This window comes from Thermobia domestica, chromosome 12 (assembly GCF_964235325.1).
Source record: "Thermobia domestica chromosome 12, izTheDome1.hap1.1, whole genome shotgun sequence".
Lineage (NCBI taxonomy): Eukaryota > Metazoa > Arthropoda > Insecta > Zygentoma > Lepismatidae > Thermobia > Thermobia domestica.
In genome coordinates this window covers 154,927,389-154,946,786 of record NC_137465.1, presented here as the reverse complement: position 1 = coordinate 154,946,786, position 19,398 = coordinate 154,927,389, and the positions used below count along the sequence as shown (strand labels likewise).

The 19,398-nt window shown below is 35.1% G+C and overlaps 1 protein-coding gene across 1 annotated transcript in view; it reads left to right on the top strand.

Moving 5' to 3' along the window:
- The window catches only part of LOC145666758 (ciliary microtubule inner protein 2B-like), a 171,484-nt gene that overhangs the window by 130,101 nt on the left and 21,985 nt on the right, over positions 1 to 19,398 (top strand). The window contains exons 3-4 of the mRNA XM_081734311.1: positions 80 to 245; positions 11,526 to 11,753. Coding sequence (XP_081590437.1) covers positions 80 to 245; positions 11,526 to 11,753 — 394 coding nt within the window. The remainder of the gene's footprint in view (positions 1 to 79; positions 246 to 11,525; positions 11,754 to 19,398) is intronic.

The window sequence follows — 19,398 nt, the reverse complement described above, 5'->3', positions numbered from 1 at the left end:
CACAAAACTTGCATCAAGTATGCTAATTTCGTATTCTGCTTATATGTGCTACATTAAAGACTTTATCGTGCTTTCATAGGAGCTGGGCCAGAAGGGATTGACGAAACGACATGAGCCGTATCGTCCCCCGCTGAAGGAGAGTAACTTCAACGTTTTGAGCCGGCCTCCGTCAGGAACTAGTGTGGACTTGGATCCCGCTAAAAGGGTAGCAGATAAAAGCAGGAGATACATTCTTGGCTATACAGGTAACGTAAATTAATCTATAACTCATTGATTGATGGAATAGTAAGTTTTCCGAGGAGTTCTGTTTTTTTCTAAATTATTGGTACACATGATCTACACCAGTCAATAGACGCATGTAATTCCGAAGGAACGAAATTTTGATTACACGAGTATGATCCTCACTCGTTGACTATTTAAATGTTAAAAGTTGTACGTGCAACTAACAAATCTTACATTTTATTCTATTCATTGTATATTTTATGTATGACTTAGGAATGTCACGCCACCATCGGTGTGTCAGACGGTTTTCATTCCAGATATATTATGCAGGCAACGGCGGTCCGAGGTTTCTTTCCTCCCTTAATCACGAATTATTTCTTAATCTGAAGCGTTTAGGGTAGTTGATCTACTTCAGCTCCACTATCAATGTGAGCCTTCTATGGTGGTTGTCAGAGATCTGATTCAGTACCACCGCGCATGGATTTCCTTCCGCACAGCTGTTTCTGGCCTCAGGTGAGAAACTTCCTTGAGTAAAGTGGAATGTTTTTTTTTCTAATCGACGGCAGTCTTCTCTACTGGTCCACGCAGTTTTGTGTATTATCCTCTCTCTGTGCAATGTGGCCCTCACTGGCTCATAAACAAGGAGTGTACACCCACATCTCTGTGGCAGTGATTGTTTTCCACTTTCATTCCAAGTCTTCCTGTTGCAATCCTAATCATATTCCACGTTTTAACTGAAATATGTGGATTTGCAAACATTACGGGAGCTAAGTAGGTTTCATTTCCCTGACTATTTTTTCTGTAGCTGATACTGTAGATTACTCGAACAAACTCGTATAGATCTTGCCCTTCGTTTCGTGCCAAAATATAGAGACGGTGGTCCAGATGCCGAGTACCATTATGATCCGTGAACTGTCAGGCTATCCTGGCTTGTCGCCAAGCTCTTACTACTTTTTATCGACATCCTACAGTCGAGAATCTTTAATAGTTTCGCATTCTGCGTGTTCGTGCCCGTTATCTTAATAAATCTTAGAAGTGCCAAATTTGGAAAGATTATATCTCGTCCTTCAGTGGTCGGATATCCATGTCTACTATGTGATTTCGGTTCACTCAATCAATGGGCGTAGTACTACTTGTTGCGTACCTTCTTTAAGAGTAGATCGGATTGTGGAAACAAACCCCATAGAAATAGTCAACATTTCGGACCAGCAGTTTTTTTTCTATTTCTGCATTTTTCTTCTGCATGGATCATCAGCTCAGTCACTTTTTCAATCATAACAAGTGAAACTCTCAATTTATCGTGAGCTCCTTTACGGCCGTCAGTTTGATTCTGCCTTATGTGACTCGGGCAATACTACTCCAGGGATTGATAGTATATTTTACGATGTATTGCACAACGTCTCGCACGAGACTTAAGTTGCATTATTGCAGCTATTTAGTCGTATCTGGACATGGTGGACTTTTCCCCCACAGTGGCATGAGGCTTTTTGCCTTTCCGATCTTCTGGAAACCAGAGAAAGCTGTAAGACTTCTACAAGCTACTGATCCATTACCGTCACGAGTTGCAACTGTAAGCCCTATGAGCGTATGGTTGCAAGCATCTAGTGCAATATTTGGAGTCAAACTCCCTGTTGAGTAATTTCGGTGTGGCTTTTGCTGTTTGAAATTTACAACTGACAACGTTACCATCCCGAAAGACAGATTCAGGAATCAATCCGTAGAGAATATATTTTCATATTTTTCGACTTGGAGAAGCCTTATCATATAACTTGGCGATAAGATATAGTAAAATAGATATATGGGTCGTTAAGACGATGTTAAATATCCTGGCTTAACTTGAGCAGTAACATGACACAACATAGCCTATCGCTGTGAAATATTTTGTTCTACATACCCATATTACATTCGTGCCTATGACAGTCTCATCTTCGACGAATTTATATAACCTTTTGTTCGTCACAAGTTTGTGTTCTTCAATCATACCTGTTCACTCCGCCAAAATCGACCTTCGTTTGGTGTCACATGTCAAACAACACACTTGCCTCTAGAAACATTAGCGGGAGTTTAGAGCCTGCTAAAGCAATACCCCAGTTTTAAGATTTGATATACGTGCGGTTCAAAAAATGAATTGTATCACAGATAAGGACAACTAAGAATTTAGTCTGCATTACCTATGTTTAGCATCCACTGCTCAAATAATACCAGTTAAGCTAATCTTCGATCATGCATTTCAGCTTTCTTTACATTTGTGCTCATCTGCAGTGACTCGCAAAGCGTTATTAAAGCCTGCTGAACGCCTTCTTCAGAGATACTATCAGTTACAGGAATACGATTCTGTCGTTGTCTTCTGCTGAGTGTCGAGACAAGTCGGTATTCCGGAAAATGAGAGTTCTGAGACAACAGCCAAGAACGCCGCATTGACAGATGTTGTATTGGAGCACTACTTTCTGTGTTTCGATCTCTATAGTTATTTCGCTTAAAAGTTGCACAGTCCCACTGGCAAGCGGATTTAAATCATGCCAATGAAAGTAAGCTACATCCTACTAAACCTATTGGTAGATGTCGTCGCGCAGAGATTGAGTGATTCTTTCGCGGTTGCGTATTGTACACTTTCTTCTCACACAGTAACGCACAAAGACAATCGAATGCAATGCATTACATCTGCTCAAGGGAGACAGAAAGCTAAATGGTTACTAAGTTAACTCAAATTACAAAGAAAAACTTCCAAAAATAGAAATACTCCACTAAACTACTAGGAAAGGCGGTGAATGCAATTTAGAGTTTTTTTTTAATTTTCTATTTAACTTTTAAATTGGTAAAATGTTTTAAATTTTAACAAATCACTAAATCCCAAATTTTCTAACATTGGCAAAAGTAGCGAAATATATGCTTCAACAAATAACACACAAAAGTACCAATTCGAACAAGTAACTTACTCCCAATTCTCTTTTTATCCCAAGAACTATCACAGGTTTTTCTAGGAAACGATGCATGGAACATACAATCTATTTCGTCTGATGATTGTGACCTCTCTACACCGGTCCTGGAAGAAATAAATATGGAGCGAGGAGAAGAGTGTAAAACTTGATAGGGTTTATTTAAAGAAATTATCAGCTTCGTGACTTGAACTTTATAAGTTCCAGTTTCCAGGTCAATAAGAGTTTGATATATTTTTTTTATGCAAAACATTTCCAAGTAATAAGGTACTGCAGGTATATACGCCAGTGCAGCTAAATACGCCAAGTATTCAGTGCTGAGAAGTTTCAGACGAAATCCGCTAAAATGCGCTTCCAATATGTGCCACTGTCTTGGACAAGTCCGATTTGATTAATACTCCGGAAGACAGCATTGAGACTGCCACGCCATGCAGTGTTGTTTGCTTCGCGAAGGTTCCGTGGAAGGACGTTATTGTTTCAATAGAGGAAGAATCCGTTATTAGTACCGTGCTAACTCAGAACATTGCCGATTGTTTGCAGCAATGTACGTCTTATTCCATGTCCATCTAAGAATACTTTGTTTTTTAAGTGTACCTTCAGTATTTGTGATTCCATGGCTACTAAATCAATACCAAGTATGGTGCAGCGAAATACACCAGGGCTTCTGCAGGACTGAGTGCAGAAGACAAAGATGTTTTAATTTGTCCCACATGACCCATGTTATATTGGTGTAGTTTTTTTTAAGCCATAGTACAGTGACACTGCTTATTGAACTTCTTATGAACTAAAACTTTTCAGTTTCGTACTTCATTTTAACTTTGGAGTTTATCGTTTTTACATTGTATCTTTTTATCTTCATCTTGCACTTTGGTTATTCTATTTTTTGCTTCAGCCATGTTGTGTAGTAATATTTGAGTTCGTATAATACAGACGATGTAAGCAGTTGCAACATTTATTTCAGGTTTCTAGTAGTATCCTAGACTTGGCGTAATTACCTGCTCGTGTTGGTAAATGCGCCAGTTTATAACACATTTTTCTTTTACTTTGGGTACAAAATAAAAGTGAGTCACATCATTACCACATTTTTTCTACACGCAGAAAAGGATACTCTGCAACGCACATGTGTTGTTCTTTGTGTTTCATTGAAATTAAGGCCATAAAAAATACAACATCCCTAACATGGCGTATTTACCCGCACCTACCCTAAATCAAAATACGATGAGTTTACTATATAAAATAGTTTAAAAAATTTCAATAACTCATCTTAAAATAGGGACGTACTCGTGAAGCGACATTAACTTGTCTATTTCCGAAATCAGCTACTTGCTCACTTTAATTTCTCGTATGTTACTGTTTTTGAAGATCTTACAAAAACTGTTCACTGACAAACAAACTTTGAGTTTATGTATCTATAAAGAACAATTTTTCTTTTTCTTTCATATGCGGTATAGAGTGCGGACAAGTTTATATTCAAAATTCCAACAATTTCAAATGAGAGTAAAGTCGCTTGAGGAAGTGTTTAAATTTTTCCGAAATTTATTCCAAGATGAAGTTTTCCTTTTGACGGTCCTTGTTCAATATAACAACGCTGAGGAATAGTTCTGTCCTTATTGACTACCAAGGAACTATTACTAAATACTCGATCTTTAGAATTGATCTTAGTCTGGAATGGTACCTTTTCACTCAAACCACCAGTTACTTTACCTAATTTATAATAATCTTGATAATAAAACAAAGAATCATATTGCATAGCTGCTCTTTCTAATGCTTCAAAAGTTTCAGGTAAACGTAAACCATTCAAAAATTTATAAGGCGAGTGTTGTCATATTAATAACTAAATTATAGATCATATTTTCTTCAAATTTCATTTCCAAGACAAGTATAATACTAAATTTTGATTCAAAATACTCATATAAAGTCTGTTTTTCTTTCATAGGTAGATCGAATTGTATACTCATTACGTCTATTTGTGTTCTTCCAACCGTGGACATAACAGGGGCGTCATTTAGGGGGGCAGGGAGGGGCATTTGCCCCCCCCCTGAGTTTGAGATTTATATAGATGTTATCAATAGAGTAGTAGTAAATGAGTGAAAAACGCGAAATTCTACTTATATCAAGGGGTTTCCCCCCCAAGCAAAATCTGAAATGACGCTCCTGGGACATAAATGTAATTAATAAGGTGTCACAAACATTCTCTCTAGGCAGGAATGAAAGTGGATCTGAAAATGTGTGAGGCGGATGACGTCACGCCGTTCCCTCTGCCTATCTTTGCCCATTGTAATTTTTTAGGAAGTGGGGGACGACATAGATATTTTTGGAAGTGGGTAACGGCGTCCTTCCGCGTTCCCCCTCACTTTTACCCTGCTCCCAGGTAAAAAATGTTTATTTCTATTAACTACTAAAGCTCATCCATACATTCCCCTTTTGCTTTAATTAAACGAGGTATTAATATCAAATCTAACGGAAGATCTCTACTTGTAATTATTTTATGCAACTTGACTAAAAATGCAAATGTTAATTCCATATTAATATCATCAACCTGAGTTAACCCACTTATTTCGGGTAAAAGAGCCTTATATACCACTTCTGGAGCTAATTTGTTAAAATCTAATGAAAAGGGTTCACCTACACTACTCATATTTTCTTCGTTCCGTGATCGTGGTATAGATCTACAACGAACGACTCCTAGCTATTGTTTGTTATATATACATTAAAATTACTAATTCTGCTTTGTTCAAAATGTCTATTAAATATCGTATTTATGATATTCTTCATCATTATTATTTTTCTTTTGCGCATCCATTATGCAGATATTTAAGAACCACTACAAAATTTACAAATAAGACAATTATCCTTTTCTTTCCCGAACAAACTGTATAAATAATAATAATACCAAAATATTTTGATATATAACCCTAATAATTTAAACTATTTCATTAATATAAGAGCTTTTGTAAAGCATGCGCGAATATTATAATTAACATAGTATTAACCCCTACTAAACTTTTCTCCAAAAATTCACATATTCACCGGTTAAAATATATCTGTGCGAAATAAATTTTATATATGTAAAAAGCACACAAAGTGTTTACAACTTTGTTGTACTTCATAAACCAAAAAGTTCATTATGCCAAAAGTGAAAACGGTAAACGAATTACCACATACGAAACTTCCCTCGTTTAAGCACAAATACCAATGGAGCAATATCGAGATTAATAATACAAAAGAAAATCTCCAAAAAACCCTATATATGTTTACACAAATTTCAATTGCCAAGTAAAAGGGAAATCTCACAATTAACGCGATATTTCTTTAACAAACGTATTGCATTTGCATACTAATTTAATTTCCAATATATTTATTAGCCAAAGTTATAATTGTTTTATAGTGAAACATTCTAATCCTAAACAAATTGGTTTCAGATTTAAAGTGGTGCTTCACTCCCATTCTAATTGCAAAGGTGTTCAATTTCATATGTAACGTACAGACAATCGAGTGCAATGCAACACATCTCCTCAAGGGAGGCAGAAAGCCAAATGGTTACTAAGTTAACGCCAATTTTAAAAAATGAATCCCTGCTAAAAATAGAGGTACTCTACTGAGCTACCATTAAAGGCAGTTTAGAGTTATTTTTAATTTTCTGTGTAACTTTTAGATGGGTAAAATATTTTGAATTTTAACAAATCACTAAATCTCACATTTTCTAACATTAAAGTTTTATTGCAAAAGTAACAGAATATACAGGATTCATTATGAAAGTAATGAGCATTGCTTTACAAAAACTGTTTTATTGTTCCGATTGTTACAAATCTTTAAAATTCCTCAAAATACGCTCCTTCTGCATCGATACACTTCTGGGGACGTGTTTTCCACGCCTGGAAAACATCTTTAAAGTCCTCGGCTGGAATAGCTTTTTAAAACCTTGTAACATGGGCTTAAATGTTCTGCACGGAGTCCCAATGTTTTCCTTTGAGGTGTCTCTTCAAACGGGGAAACAAAAAAGTCACTAGGAGCCAGGTCAGGACTATAGGGGGTGGGGGACCACTGGGGTTCTGCTCCGGGCCAGGAAGTCGACGACGGTGAAGGCGGTGTGACTTAGTGAATTGTCGCGGTGGAGTTTCATTGAGTCTTTGATGTCACTTCGAACGCGGGCGACCCTGCGTTTCAGTCTCTTGAGCACTTCTAGATAAAAATCCTGCGTTGGCAGGTTTTTCTGGTGGCACAAACTCGAAATGGATGATTTCTCGAACGTCGAAGAAGACAATGAGCATGGTTTTGATTCGGGATTTACTCATGTGTGCCTTTTTGGGGCGGGAGGAGGATGAGGCGTGCCACTCCGCACTCTGCCTTTTGGATTCTAAATCGTATTCGAACATCCAGGATTCGTCTCCAGTTACGACCGAGTCTAAAAAGTCCGGATCACTTTCACACAATGCCAACAATTCCTTGCAGCGCAAAACTCGAAGTTCTTTTTGTTCGTTCGTCAACACCTTCGGCACAAGAGTCGCACAGACCTTTCGCATTTGCAGGTCCTCGGTCACTATCCCATGTACCGCAAATGTTGACATGTTTAGGGTGTCCGCGATTTAATGAATGCTCACACGCCGATTTGAGCTCAACACTTCACGCACACGGTTAACGTTGTCGTCGGTCCTGGCCGTTGTTGGGCGTCCAGAACGGGGCTTGTCAGCGACCTCCTCCCGACCCTCCTTGTGCCATTTTCCGACCTGGGAACTTGACAAACACTCCTGCTTGTAGGCCTCTCTCATCATCTGGTAAGTTTCCGTAGCATTCTTACTCAACTTGACGCAAACTTTTATGGCGTAGCGTTGTTCGAGCGAACCCTCCACCGTTTACGTGTTACAACTTGCAAAAACGTGCTTCACGCGGATCGACATCCACACGCTGTCACTGCTCGCAGCAGACTGACTCCGGGCGCGTTTGGAAGGACAGACCACCCACTACTTTTTCCAAGCCGGCAGCGCGCGCTGCGGTGGATTGTTGAGTCAGGGTAGCATCATGCTCATTACTTTCATAATGACCCCCTGTATGTTTCAACAAATAACATACCAAACTAGCAACTCAAACAAATAGATTACTAACAATTCCCTTTTTATAAGGTTCAATTTTTTAAAGTAATTCCCAACCAAATGTCAGTCTGTTTTAAATTAATATCTAAATGTGAACGTGATATTTTTCAGTTAATGATTTTGAAAGAAGCTTCTACTCTAAGAATTTCTTTGACGTACAATTATTTCTTCTCAACAAAATCAAACATACCTGAAAACTTATCAAAATAACCCAATTAACTAATATAAAATATGATTTAAACAGACTTTGAATACAAAGTATTCTTGTCATAACAAGCAATCACTATCTGTAACCACTACGATTCCTACCACTCAATGGAAAAGGGAGGTAGTTAAATAAAGTAGTAGAAAATTTCAAATATCCTTCCCAAATCCTAAACTTAGGTTATTTCCACTACCCATTTAACCAAATCACAGTTTCTATCAAATATTAGTATGAATGACAGACAGAAATATCCAAGCAAACACAATTTTATAAACTTTAGTAGATACTTACCAAACATGCTTCATATCTCTCACAAATAATTTCTAATAATCAAACCTGTAATTTTCATCACTCAAATTTTGATTTATCTTCATAGCTTATACCCAATCACACTTTCCATTATACGAAATCGAAAATTTTATAAATTAACTTAAACGCTTATAAATTTGTAGCAGTTTTTTTTCCTCCCAACCTTCGTGTCGTAATTTTGCGATTAGAATGATTGACCCATCCAACCGCAAATTTTACGTAAGGTACGAAACTCATTTGATGTAACAGCTAAAACTATCTATCGACTTACTATCTTAAACTATATTCAAAACAGATGCAGATGCTGCCACTTATGGGTTCTCCTAATACTATAAAGGTAACGAAGAAAGTTCTGTCGGTTTTTTACCCATCACCTTCGAACATAGATATGCCACCTAAGACGTACTTGGAAGATCAAAAATAGTCCGCATCAGCATCAACGACCTTCTGCCAACGCTCTGGAAGGCCATGGATTCCATCATGGTAGAACTTGCTGGGCCGTGAAGCGAAGAAAGTGTCAAGTGCATTTTGCACCTTTACTTGGGATTTGAATTGCCGTCCTCTAAGGTGATTGTCCAAGGAATGGAACAGGTAATAATCAAACGGTTTAATGTCTGGGGAGTATGGCGGATGCAATAGTGTTTCCCATCTATGGTGTAGAATGATGTCCCTGGTTATCCTAGCCATGTGGGGCTTAGCATTGTCCTGTAACAGGAGGACTCCTTTGCGATTCAGAAGTGCTGGCTCCAGAGTTTTGAGTTTTTCTTGAACATGACTCAACTGCTCACAGTGCACAGTTGCATCGATGCTCTGACCAGCTGGTATCAGTTCCCGATGCACGATGCCGCGAGCAGTTCACCAAACACACAGGAGGACCTTTTTCTGATGCGGTGCTGGTTCCAGCTGGTTTGGAACCGGTTCATGGGATGCTAACCAATGACGACGGCGCCGTGGACCTTCGTTCAGGACCCACTTCTTATCACATCTCAACACTTGTCCAGAAATGGCTCCTTCCTCGGACGAGACAGCAAAGAAATATAGGTGTCTGCTCGCGTTGCCTTCTTGCTCGGAGCCAAATCATGTGGGACCTATCGACCCAACTTGTAGTGCTTCCCAAGTTGATGGAGGTGCTGTCGAATGGTTTCTCCATTCACACTGAATTGTTGTCCCAGTTCCCCACATGTCTGGCCACTGTTCGTCTCAATTGCTGCCTGAATATCTTCATTTTGTACATGTGTTGATCTTCCGGCACGTGGTGCGTCTTCGAGTGTTTCGTCACCGTCCTTAAACATGTTAAACCACCGCTGCACTATCCGCGTAGTTACGACAACCCTACCAAAGGCCTGGCGTATCTTCCGCCCTGCTGCAGCAGCGCTTGACCCCAGTTTGAAGTCGTACAGCATACACGCTCTTATGACACTCTATGAAGGTCTCATGTTCACTCTATCCTTACGCAAGTTCACGGTGTTACTGCACTGCCACAACCAGGTAGTATGTTGGATATACCCCACACCAACAACTGACCTTCATCTTATCTCCATTCGCGGTGTGAGGGCCAATTGAACACAAACCTTCACAAAAAGCGACAGACCTTTCTTGGTTACCTTTATATTTCGAAAGGAAATTATAAGCATAGCTTCGCAGTTACAATTGCATTTAGAAAGCTTCTCTCTCTTTTTTTTTTTTTTTTTTTTGCCTTAATTTGTAGATCCGTTACAACACTCATGTTCAATGCTTGACGTTAAAAAAAAAAGTCCGTATTGTACAGAATATACCGTCATACTTAGTATCTAGCACGTTCTTGTAGAATGATCATACTCAGATCTCAGAGAATGTTTAGGATACCTAGTCAGGCCTTGGAGAACAACGTTGTCTTTAGTGACAGTATTCTACCTAATTCGGTTATTTCTGTTCTTCGAGTTGCTATCTTGTTACATATTTTTATACTTCGTTATTTATTAGCTTTTTTATGATCTTTATTTTATTTTATTAGTGATTATTTTATTTTATTTTTCATTTAGTTTTTATTCGATTGACACTTCTTGGGAAAACATTATTAGTATGCAGAATACAAAACGTAATCTTACTTTGAACTTCTACAGATCATAAATAATACAAAAATGCACAAGAGACTACCAAAAGAATGAAATGGTTACCTTCTGTTGATCAAGTATCACTTAATCCTTGCTTAATGAAGAATCTTAAAATTTCTCTTGCAATTATTTACGATTTTCAAGATACTGCTTAGTAAAATAGTCTGTATTTTCGATACGTTTCCCGTTGAAAATACAAAGTGCACTAATTAGGATAGGAGACTGATATTTTTGCTGGAAAGTTAGTTTTGGCACGGAAATCTTTTTTTTTTTTTTAATTATAAAAATTTTTTTGGGAATTCTTTTTTATGACGAGTATGTGTTGGCGATTGTCCTTTCGTGATGGGAAGAAGTAACCTAGCCATTGACGTCCCCATTAATCAATCACTGCTAATAAACATCGATGATTCAGATTTGTAAGTATAACAGTACCGAGATTTGGTAAACGAATCAAAAAGTTTCATTCAATCTTATACTGCGTTATATGTAGTTACTTTTACATTACATGGATAAACTATCATTCTCCTTTGACTATTTGGCTGACTATCTGATATTTCATTTCATGAATGCGTGTGACCTTACAAATCCGCCACTGTTTACGAATTTATTTGATATATTTCCTAGAGTTGGTCTATTTCTAGACAATCTGATGTTATTGTTCTGATTTCAGGGTACATTCCGGGGATCAACTTCCGCTACGGAAAATCTTTCCTCAGGGCAGCCGATGATAGTGTTACGGAATTTTGCAATCGTCAGGAAGAACAAGAAACGCAAAGGGATAGGGATCGAGCTATTCGTGCCACTAGCGCTCCCAAGATGGTCTCCATTAGATCCAGGGATGAAGTTAAAGAAGCCATTCGACAATTCAACGGAGAAAATGCCATAAGAAAATTTAAAGGTGAGAGTCTGTGTACCGGTAATGTTATTTTTGATATTCATTCAAAGATAAGTAGTGAGAGGAATCCTTCTACAGCGTATTACTGAAATGTAAATTATCAGTAACAAGATCTTAAGAATCCTGAGCTGAAGAAGAATTTTGAGCTAGAGAATAATCTAAGGACAAGTTTACGAATTGAGAATAAATATCATATTTTGTTTTATATGTCTATCCGTTATTAAAGACTTTCTTCCACAAATTAACGCTTCAACAAACTTAAAATAAAGTCTATGCTAATGATTCAAATGCTTGATAATTGTTATGGTACTAGATAAATTATTGAATAAAATAATTTCATAATGAATCAACTGGTCAAGAAGCAGTTTTCTCTCAGATATTAGAAATTATTGATACTAGAATTTTCATCATCTATTATATTTCTTTTTTGCTGGCTGTACAATAAATTAACTAGAACGAAAATGTAGTGAACAAAATTTATTACAGCAAGTAAATAGATAAATAAATAAATAAATAAAAATATCCTAATAAGTAAACAATGAAGAAATTAAATAAAAACAAATAAATAAATAAATACAAATGAAAAATAGAAAATAACGACAGAGATCAAACTGAAAAATCTAAAAATTCCACACAAAAACTAATTTAATCGTTGGTTCCTTCAGCTCAGAATTTTCACATAATTCATTATTTTGCAAATGCTCTAGAAATGCATCATTTAGTTCAATTGTATACTTAACTAAATCTGTCTTATTTATCTCTACTATTAAGACTTGAAGTAAGATAAAGAAATCAAATAAGTACAATTTAGAAAAGGAGATTAAACAACTCCATTCAAAACGAAATACAAAGAGCTTGGATTTATTAACAACGAAAAAACATTGATAAAAGCTGCTGCAGAAAGTGTTTAATTTGTACCTTTCACAACTTTTTATCTTTGTACATAGATCCAAAGGAAATAACTTGGTTATATGTTATTATTATTGGTTTACTTCGATGTAAGGTTACCACATTCGGGTCAAATTTTTTTGTACATCTTAATATTTGTATCCTAACTGATTGATGAGTAGAAAATATTTTGGGACAAACTATTTATTTTTTTCAGTTGAAGACTACTTATTTTCTTCTAAAGAACTTATATAATTAGAAAATACAGTTGGTAATAAGCATTTACTGTATACAGGGTGTTTCAAAACAACACCAACAACGTTTGGGAGGTGATTCCTGACACCAAGATAAAAAAAAAGTATAGACCAACCTGGACGCAGAAATCACTCATTTCGGAATTATAGGCTGCCGAAAACATTAAAAAATGAACTTTAAAGGTCCATAGTTCCAATACTATGGGACCTACCGTAATCGGGTTAAGACTTCATTTAGGAACTAGTATGTGTCTTATCCAAATATACATGTTTCAGAATCTTGCGGCACTTCTGCAACAATTTTTATGGAGGTAGTTGGTGAGTACTTCAAATTATATGCCCGTATCCAAACTCCCTCTATAAAAATTGTTGCGTGAGTACCTTATGATTCTGAAACATATATTTTATGATAGCGTACATAGTTCCTAAATGAAGTTTTGAGCTGACTACGGTAGATCCGATAGTTTTAGAGCTATGGACCTTTAAAGTTAATGTTTTCATGTTGTCAACAGCCTATAACTCCGAAAGGAAGCATTTGTGCACCCAGGTTGGTCTATACTTTTTGTCTTATCTTGGTGTCAGGAATCACCTCCCAAACGTTGTCGGTGTTGTTTTATGTGTAATGGTCAATCTAACATTTTTGGAATACGATATATTTCTGTTTTATTGGTTAGAGTAAGAGAGTCAACAAAACCAATTACACTTTTCCAATTGTAGTTTTATACGTCAAGTCTAGTTGATTCCTTGCCCGTTTAGTAAAGGAATGACATTGTACCGCATCCAGACACTCCGTCATCTTATCTCCCTACTAGTCCTTGTATCTGCTGAATAACGCTTGTATCCTTGTATTTATTCCCTTTTCTTTTGTCCAGCAACAGTAAATTTTTTTCTTAAATCAAGGAATCTGCAGTAATCTCGAAACTTATAACATTATCACGTCTTTTAACAAGAAAATTACGGGTCACTTTTTATATTCCGACATTACTCAAAAGAATTATCTACCAATCTGGATAATGACTACCAATTTTTACCAATGAATTCTTGTCCTGTAGTACAATAGATCAACAAACCTGTGATTACACTTACATTTTTAAGTTGGGAATATGGTTCTTTTATACTATATTTGATATAATATATTATGATTATAAAATACGTAGTTATTCATTTATATATACAAGCTAGAAGTTAAAGGATTTAGGTAAGTATTCAACTTGTACATAAATAAAATGCAAAGACATTCAATGCAAAATACCGTTCTCAAAACTCTTTTGAGACTACAGAGATAAAATTTAATTATTTGACTTTCTAGGTGTTTCTTATTTTTTTCCTGTGATCCTTCTAGAAATATTACCATCATTATATAAAAGGATAAATCCACTGACTCTCTCACTGATTCACTCACGAACAGATCTCCCAAACTAGTACCGGTAGGCGTAGAACCTTGAAATGTAAAAATGTTCTCCTGGCATGCTAGACTGTAAAATGAGGCGGAATTTTGCAAAATACATATCCCAAGGGAAGGGTTTTTGAAAATGTTCTTGCTGTTCTCTAAATATCCGAAATTATTAAGCGCAGAACTTTGAAATTTTGTGTAAATGTGTTCGTTCCATCATAATCTGCAGCAGGTAAGACTACTTTTCCAAATGAGTTCTTTAAGGGCAGACGGGACAAGGTTTCAATGATTTTTTTTCTTGTTCGACACATCTCCAAACCACTAGGCGTAGAATCATAAAATTCTGTATAATTGTTTTAGTTGCACTCCAAACTGCAGAGAAGACCGTGTTTTGAAGAATGTGTTGCTAGGGGGACTTTCTGCCATTTACCAGATCTCTGGAAACTATTAGGCGTAGGATCTTGATTCTTTTCCACTTTGGGCTCTACATTAGAAGAGATTTTGAGAAATGTCACCTCTAACAGAACAATGGGAGTTTACTTTATTTATGTATTTACTTCTTCCATTTGGTCTTCAAAACTATTTAGCGCATAGCTTTGAAATTATGTCTGAGTTTTTAGTTCTACATATTCAATATCAAAGATGAAGAGGAATGGGACGTAGAAAAAGGAAAGAATTAAAAAAATATTTTCCGTGGTAATACGCAGGAGTAGGATATATGCTAATATTATATAATCTAAATGCAAATAAACTAAATGAAAAGATTGCTAAAGTTAACCGTACGCCAAATGAAACAAAGAGAAGAAAGATAAGATATTAATGAATGTGTCCAGAACATCCAAATGACTATTTCAGAAGTCTGTAACTTAAAATCAGATAGACGAACTAATGAGGATTAAAAGGCGTAACAGAAAGATCATATTCATAAAATATGTTCACGCCAAAGACTTTCAACAAATGCAAGCATTCTCCGAAATAACCTCTCTTTCTTTATTTAGGAAAATGCTACAAAAACCTTACAACTCACTCTTCAAGGTGTTCGGCTTGAAACAAGTTACAGGGATTTGAAACAAGTTACAGGAATATCATATTTTCCTTCTGACTTCTAACCATTCCTAATTAATATTAGGTTGCTTTTAGGTGCTAGGAAGTTGTAGTTTCCTTTTAAGTTTCGTCAACAAGATTCTCAACATCTCCAGCTTTTAAATGTCGTTTTTTTTTCTTCTTTTTTTAATTCTTATTTGGCACGACTTTGTTCCATATAATGTAAAATGTCACCCTTTCCAATTTTATCTTGCACTCGGGATTTCATATATTGACCAACTAAAGTATCACTAAAGATCTTAAGCCTCATGAAAAAGTAATTACTTAACAAAAAAAAAAAAAAAAAAGAACCAATGTGGATAACCATCTCTTCTTTCAGCCAAAACATTATGTGAACTGCCACCATTAACCGGATACACGGGTCATTTTCCACCTATCCGAAAACCATCACCACCAAGCAAATATGGTGAGTGAACAAAACATACACAAGATCCGACGGAAGTAAGTGACCAATCCTTGGAATGATCTATCTATCGCCGTAGATATGTATACTGGCGTATACTATATCATTGCACCAATTATTAAGTAAACACATAGAAATACGTAAACTGCTTTCTTTTACAAATTTTAATATTTAGGAAAGTAATGCACTTAATTCATAGTAGTATAATAGATAATCACTCAAAAACGCTACAGCTTGCAGTAATATAATTGAATGCTATATACCAATCAAATACGCATATGAAATAATTGTCCCGGTGGAGGGTATTTGTATTATTGATATGTAATAAAGATGGCATTCTCAGCAGCTTCCATTAGTAGGAGTAGATATGCGAAACAAATACAATTGGCACATTTCTCTTAATTTCACTGCTGCATGACTGTTCTTTTTCAGATTGAAATCATGATTTTTTTTTTCATCAATTCTTATTTAAAACAATAAATAAATAAAATTGATTTCCAGTTCAGACACTAGGATTGCTGGTTTAAGGAAATTGAACTTTTTCTAGACCAGCAAGAAATTACAGTGATTTTTCCTAACCTGGGTGTAGACCAAATTAATTTAGCAAAATGGAATTTAATTATAATGACTGCGCAAGAAAGTTACTTCCAAGTAAATAAAATTAAAAATTTTACCTGGCAAACTTTCTAAAATGCGATTCAACGATATAATTAAAAACAAATTATTTGTATATTAATTAAATTCATTTTCTGGTATTCCATCTGTGTTTTATTTATTTTATTTTAACGTATGTTTCAATAGTAGAACTCTGACGATGAATACAGTCAATGTTTGTTTGAAATTTAAGTGAAAATTAAGTAAAGAAAACATGGATGGAACACCAATAAAATGAATTTATTTAATTAGAGACATCTCCGTAAAAATTATGTAGAATATGTTAGTATATTCGTTAGGGTATATATTAGTTAGCGAAGTAAATTCGTGGAAAGGTTAGACGTTGAAATGTTTGCTATACCTACTTGAACTTACCTACAACTTACTTGAAACTTGCAGAAAGAAAAATTATCACCTCGGCATGATTAAAGCTTCAAACCTTCAAATGCAAGTTTATGTTCTATTTACAAATACAACCGCAAATGACTACAGTAAATGTGTAAATTATTTAAAAGATCATTCTGCTTAAAAGCACGATTGAATTTACATTGGAAATATGACATTCCCATTCAAAATAAAATCTTTTTAGCCTGGCAAAGCTTACAGCCATATTGGTCAATTTCATAAATTACATTTAACCTTATTATGAAAAATACAGTTGTAGTTTTTTCAAGTAGGCTAAATTGCTACGTAAATATATGGTAAAGTTGGTACAAGAGCATTCATTAAATGTACTTAGACATATGCATTAACGTTTTCTGACGATATATTTTTAGAGTTCCCATATATTGCGACTTCTAGACTATATGTTAACATAACACGTCTTAAGATTGTAAAATTATTGCCAAAAATGTTAAAGCAGAACTGTGGTAGAGTATGGAATAACTTAAGAATTGTCAGTCACAATCTCTTGTGCATTTCGGCCGCTTGCTCTTCTTCAAAATATAGGAAGATATTATAAGATGTCAAACTAGCAGTTACGACCGTTGCTATTTATCTTTGTGTGTGTTGTGCTATTAAATGGAGAAAGGGTTGTTTATCTTCTCAAAGTTAATTTGGAAATATAACGACGGAGAATAACTTAAAAAATAATAATAGTTTTTTTAAATCATGATCAACGGATTCATGGTATATACCAAAGGAACTTATTACGAAAAGAATATTGTTTTTGTATGAACTATTAAATACTTGTAGGGGAAACGGAAATAATGGGGATTGCCGAAAAAAACTCTTATATCAAACAGAAAGGAACCTCCTTTCGTTTTGTATATAAGATATGATTCACATTTACCAAAAGATAGCTGCACAGAAAAATCATGACAAGCACATCGGTCCTCATTTGCCACACTGGGGTAATTAAGATCGTTAATAATCCCATAATGATAAAATAATAAATAAATATCATGGAACGTGAAATACAACAGTAACATAAAATACCTCATTTAAATCTGACTTTTGTATTGTATATCTTTCTCAGCACTAGTTCTACGATTTCCTATTAAGTTCCTGATACGATCCTTAGCAGAGGGACAAATCATGAATGTATTTTCTACGAGTTTCTATTACTAGCAGATTAGTAATCAGACGTAAATTTTCGATAATTTTACTGTAATGCAACAAACGTTAGTAGATCATATGATGTGCTCACAGGAAACAAAATATTTAACTTGAAGTTCACAAAACATACGTAAATATTTTTAAAATCTCCATATTAATGAATATTATTGTTAGGATTTCAAACAAAATGTATGGTTCCTCACGCATGCACTTCTATCCAAGAAACATGATCATTTAATAAATGCTCTTCGTACAAACATGATTATCATTTATGGAACTGACATGCAAGTACAAATATACTGTGCTGTGTATAGGAAATATAAAAATGAATATAAATAGTGTTACAATATTAAATTAACAGTGAAATTGTACGTTTGATGTAAAAAAATATAAATAAAACCCTATATAAGGTTGTACCGTGTTTTATTTATTTCCTGGTTACAGTAATATTCTTCTCTTAAAGGATAATTGGACAATTTCAAGTACGAAAATTACTTTTTCTTTATCCAAAATGTAATAAAAGCACGACTTAATAATGAAACTCTATTCACTTCACTGTACACTTGATAGTAGAAGAAAATGTAATGCAAATGCTTTTGAATTTTTGAATTGTAACTTCAAAATTAAACGAACTATTTTTATAATGACTAAATCAGGACGAAAGCGATTAAGAAATCAAAATCATTACTATATGGTTAAGATATAATTAATTCAATTTTCATTAATTTTAGAATATTTCAAAAGTTAAGTAACTTGTTAAGGGTCTTCATTAAGAGCCTGAGTTACTAAAAATAATACAAAATTTACCCTTTTTCTTTTGTTTCATTATTATTAACTGAAAGGAGATAATGAAATGCAACTTACCACAACCATAGGTAATGTTATTCTACAACAGAAAATATAAACTTGAAGAATGTTCAGTGTTGCCATCCATAGAAATTACAGCGTTGCCAGAATAACAACGCCCCTAAAAATCTAAGTTAAGGCAGCGATTAGAAGAACGATCTCAACTGCATTTGGCTACGTATTATGTTGTTTTGGTTTCTTGTGAACTACTTTTTAAATAACATTATTATTTACTTTTAATAATTGTATGTTCAAATTATTTTGTTTATTACAAACTAAATACAACTATTATTTAAAAAGTAGTTTACAGGAAACCAAAACAACATGATACATAACCAAATGCAGTTAAGTTCGTTCCTCTAGTCGCTGCCTTAACTTAGATTTTAGGGACGTTGTTTTTAGGTAACACTGTAATTTCTATGGATAGCAACACTGAACATTCTTCAGGTTCATATTTTGTTGTAGAAGAACATTATCGATGATTGTGGTAAGTTGTATTTCATTATCTCCTTTCACTTAGGAGAAACAAGCAAATAATAATAATAATAA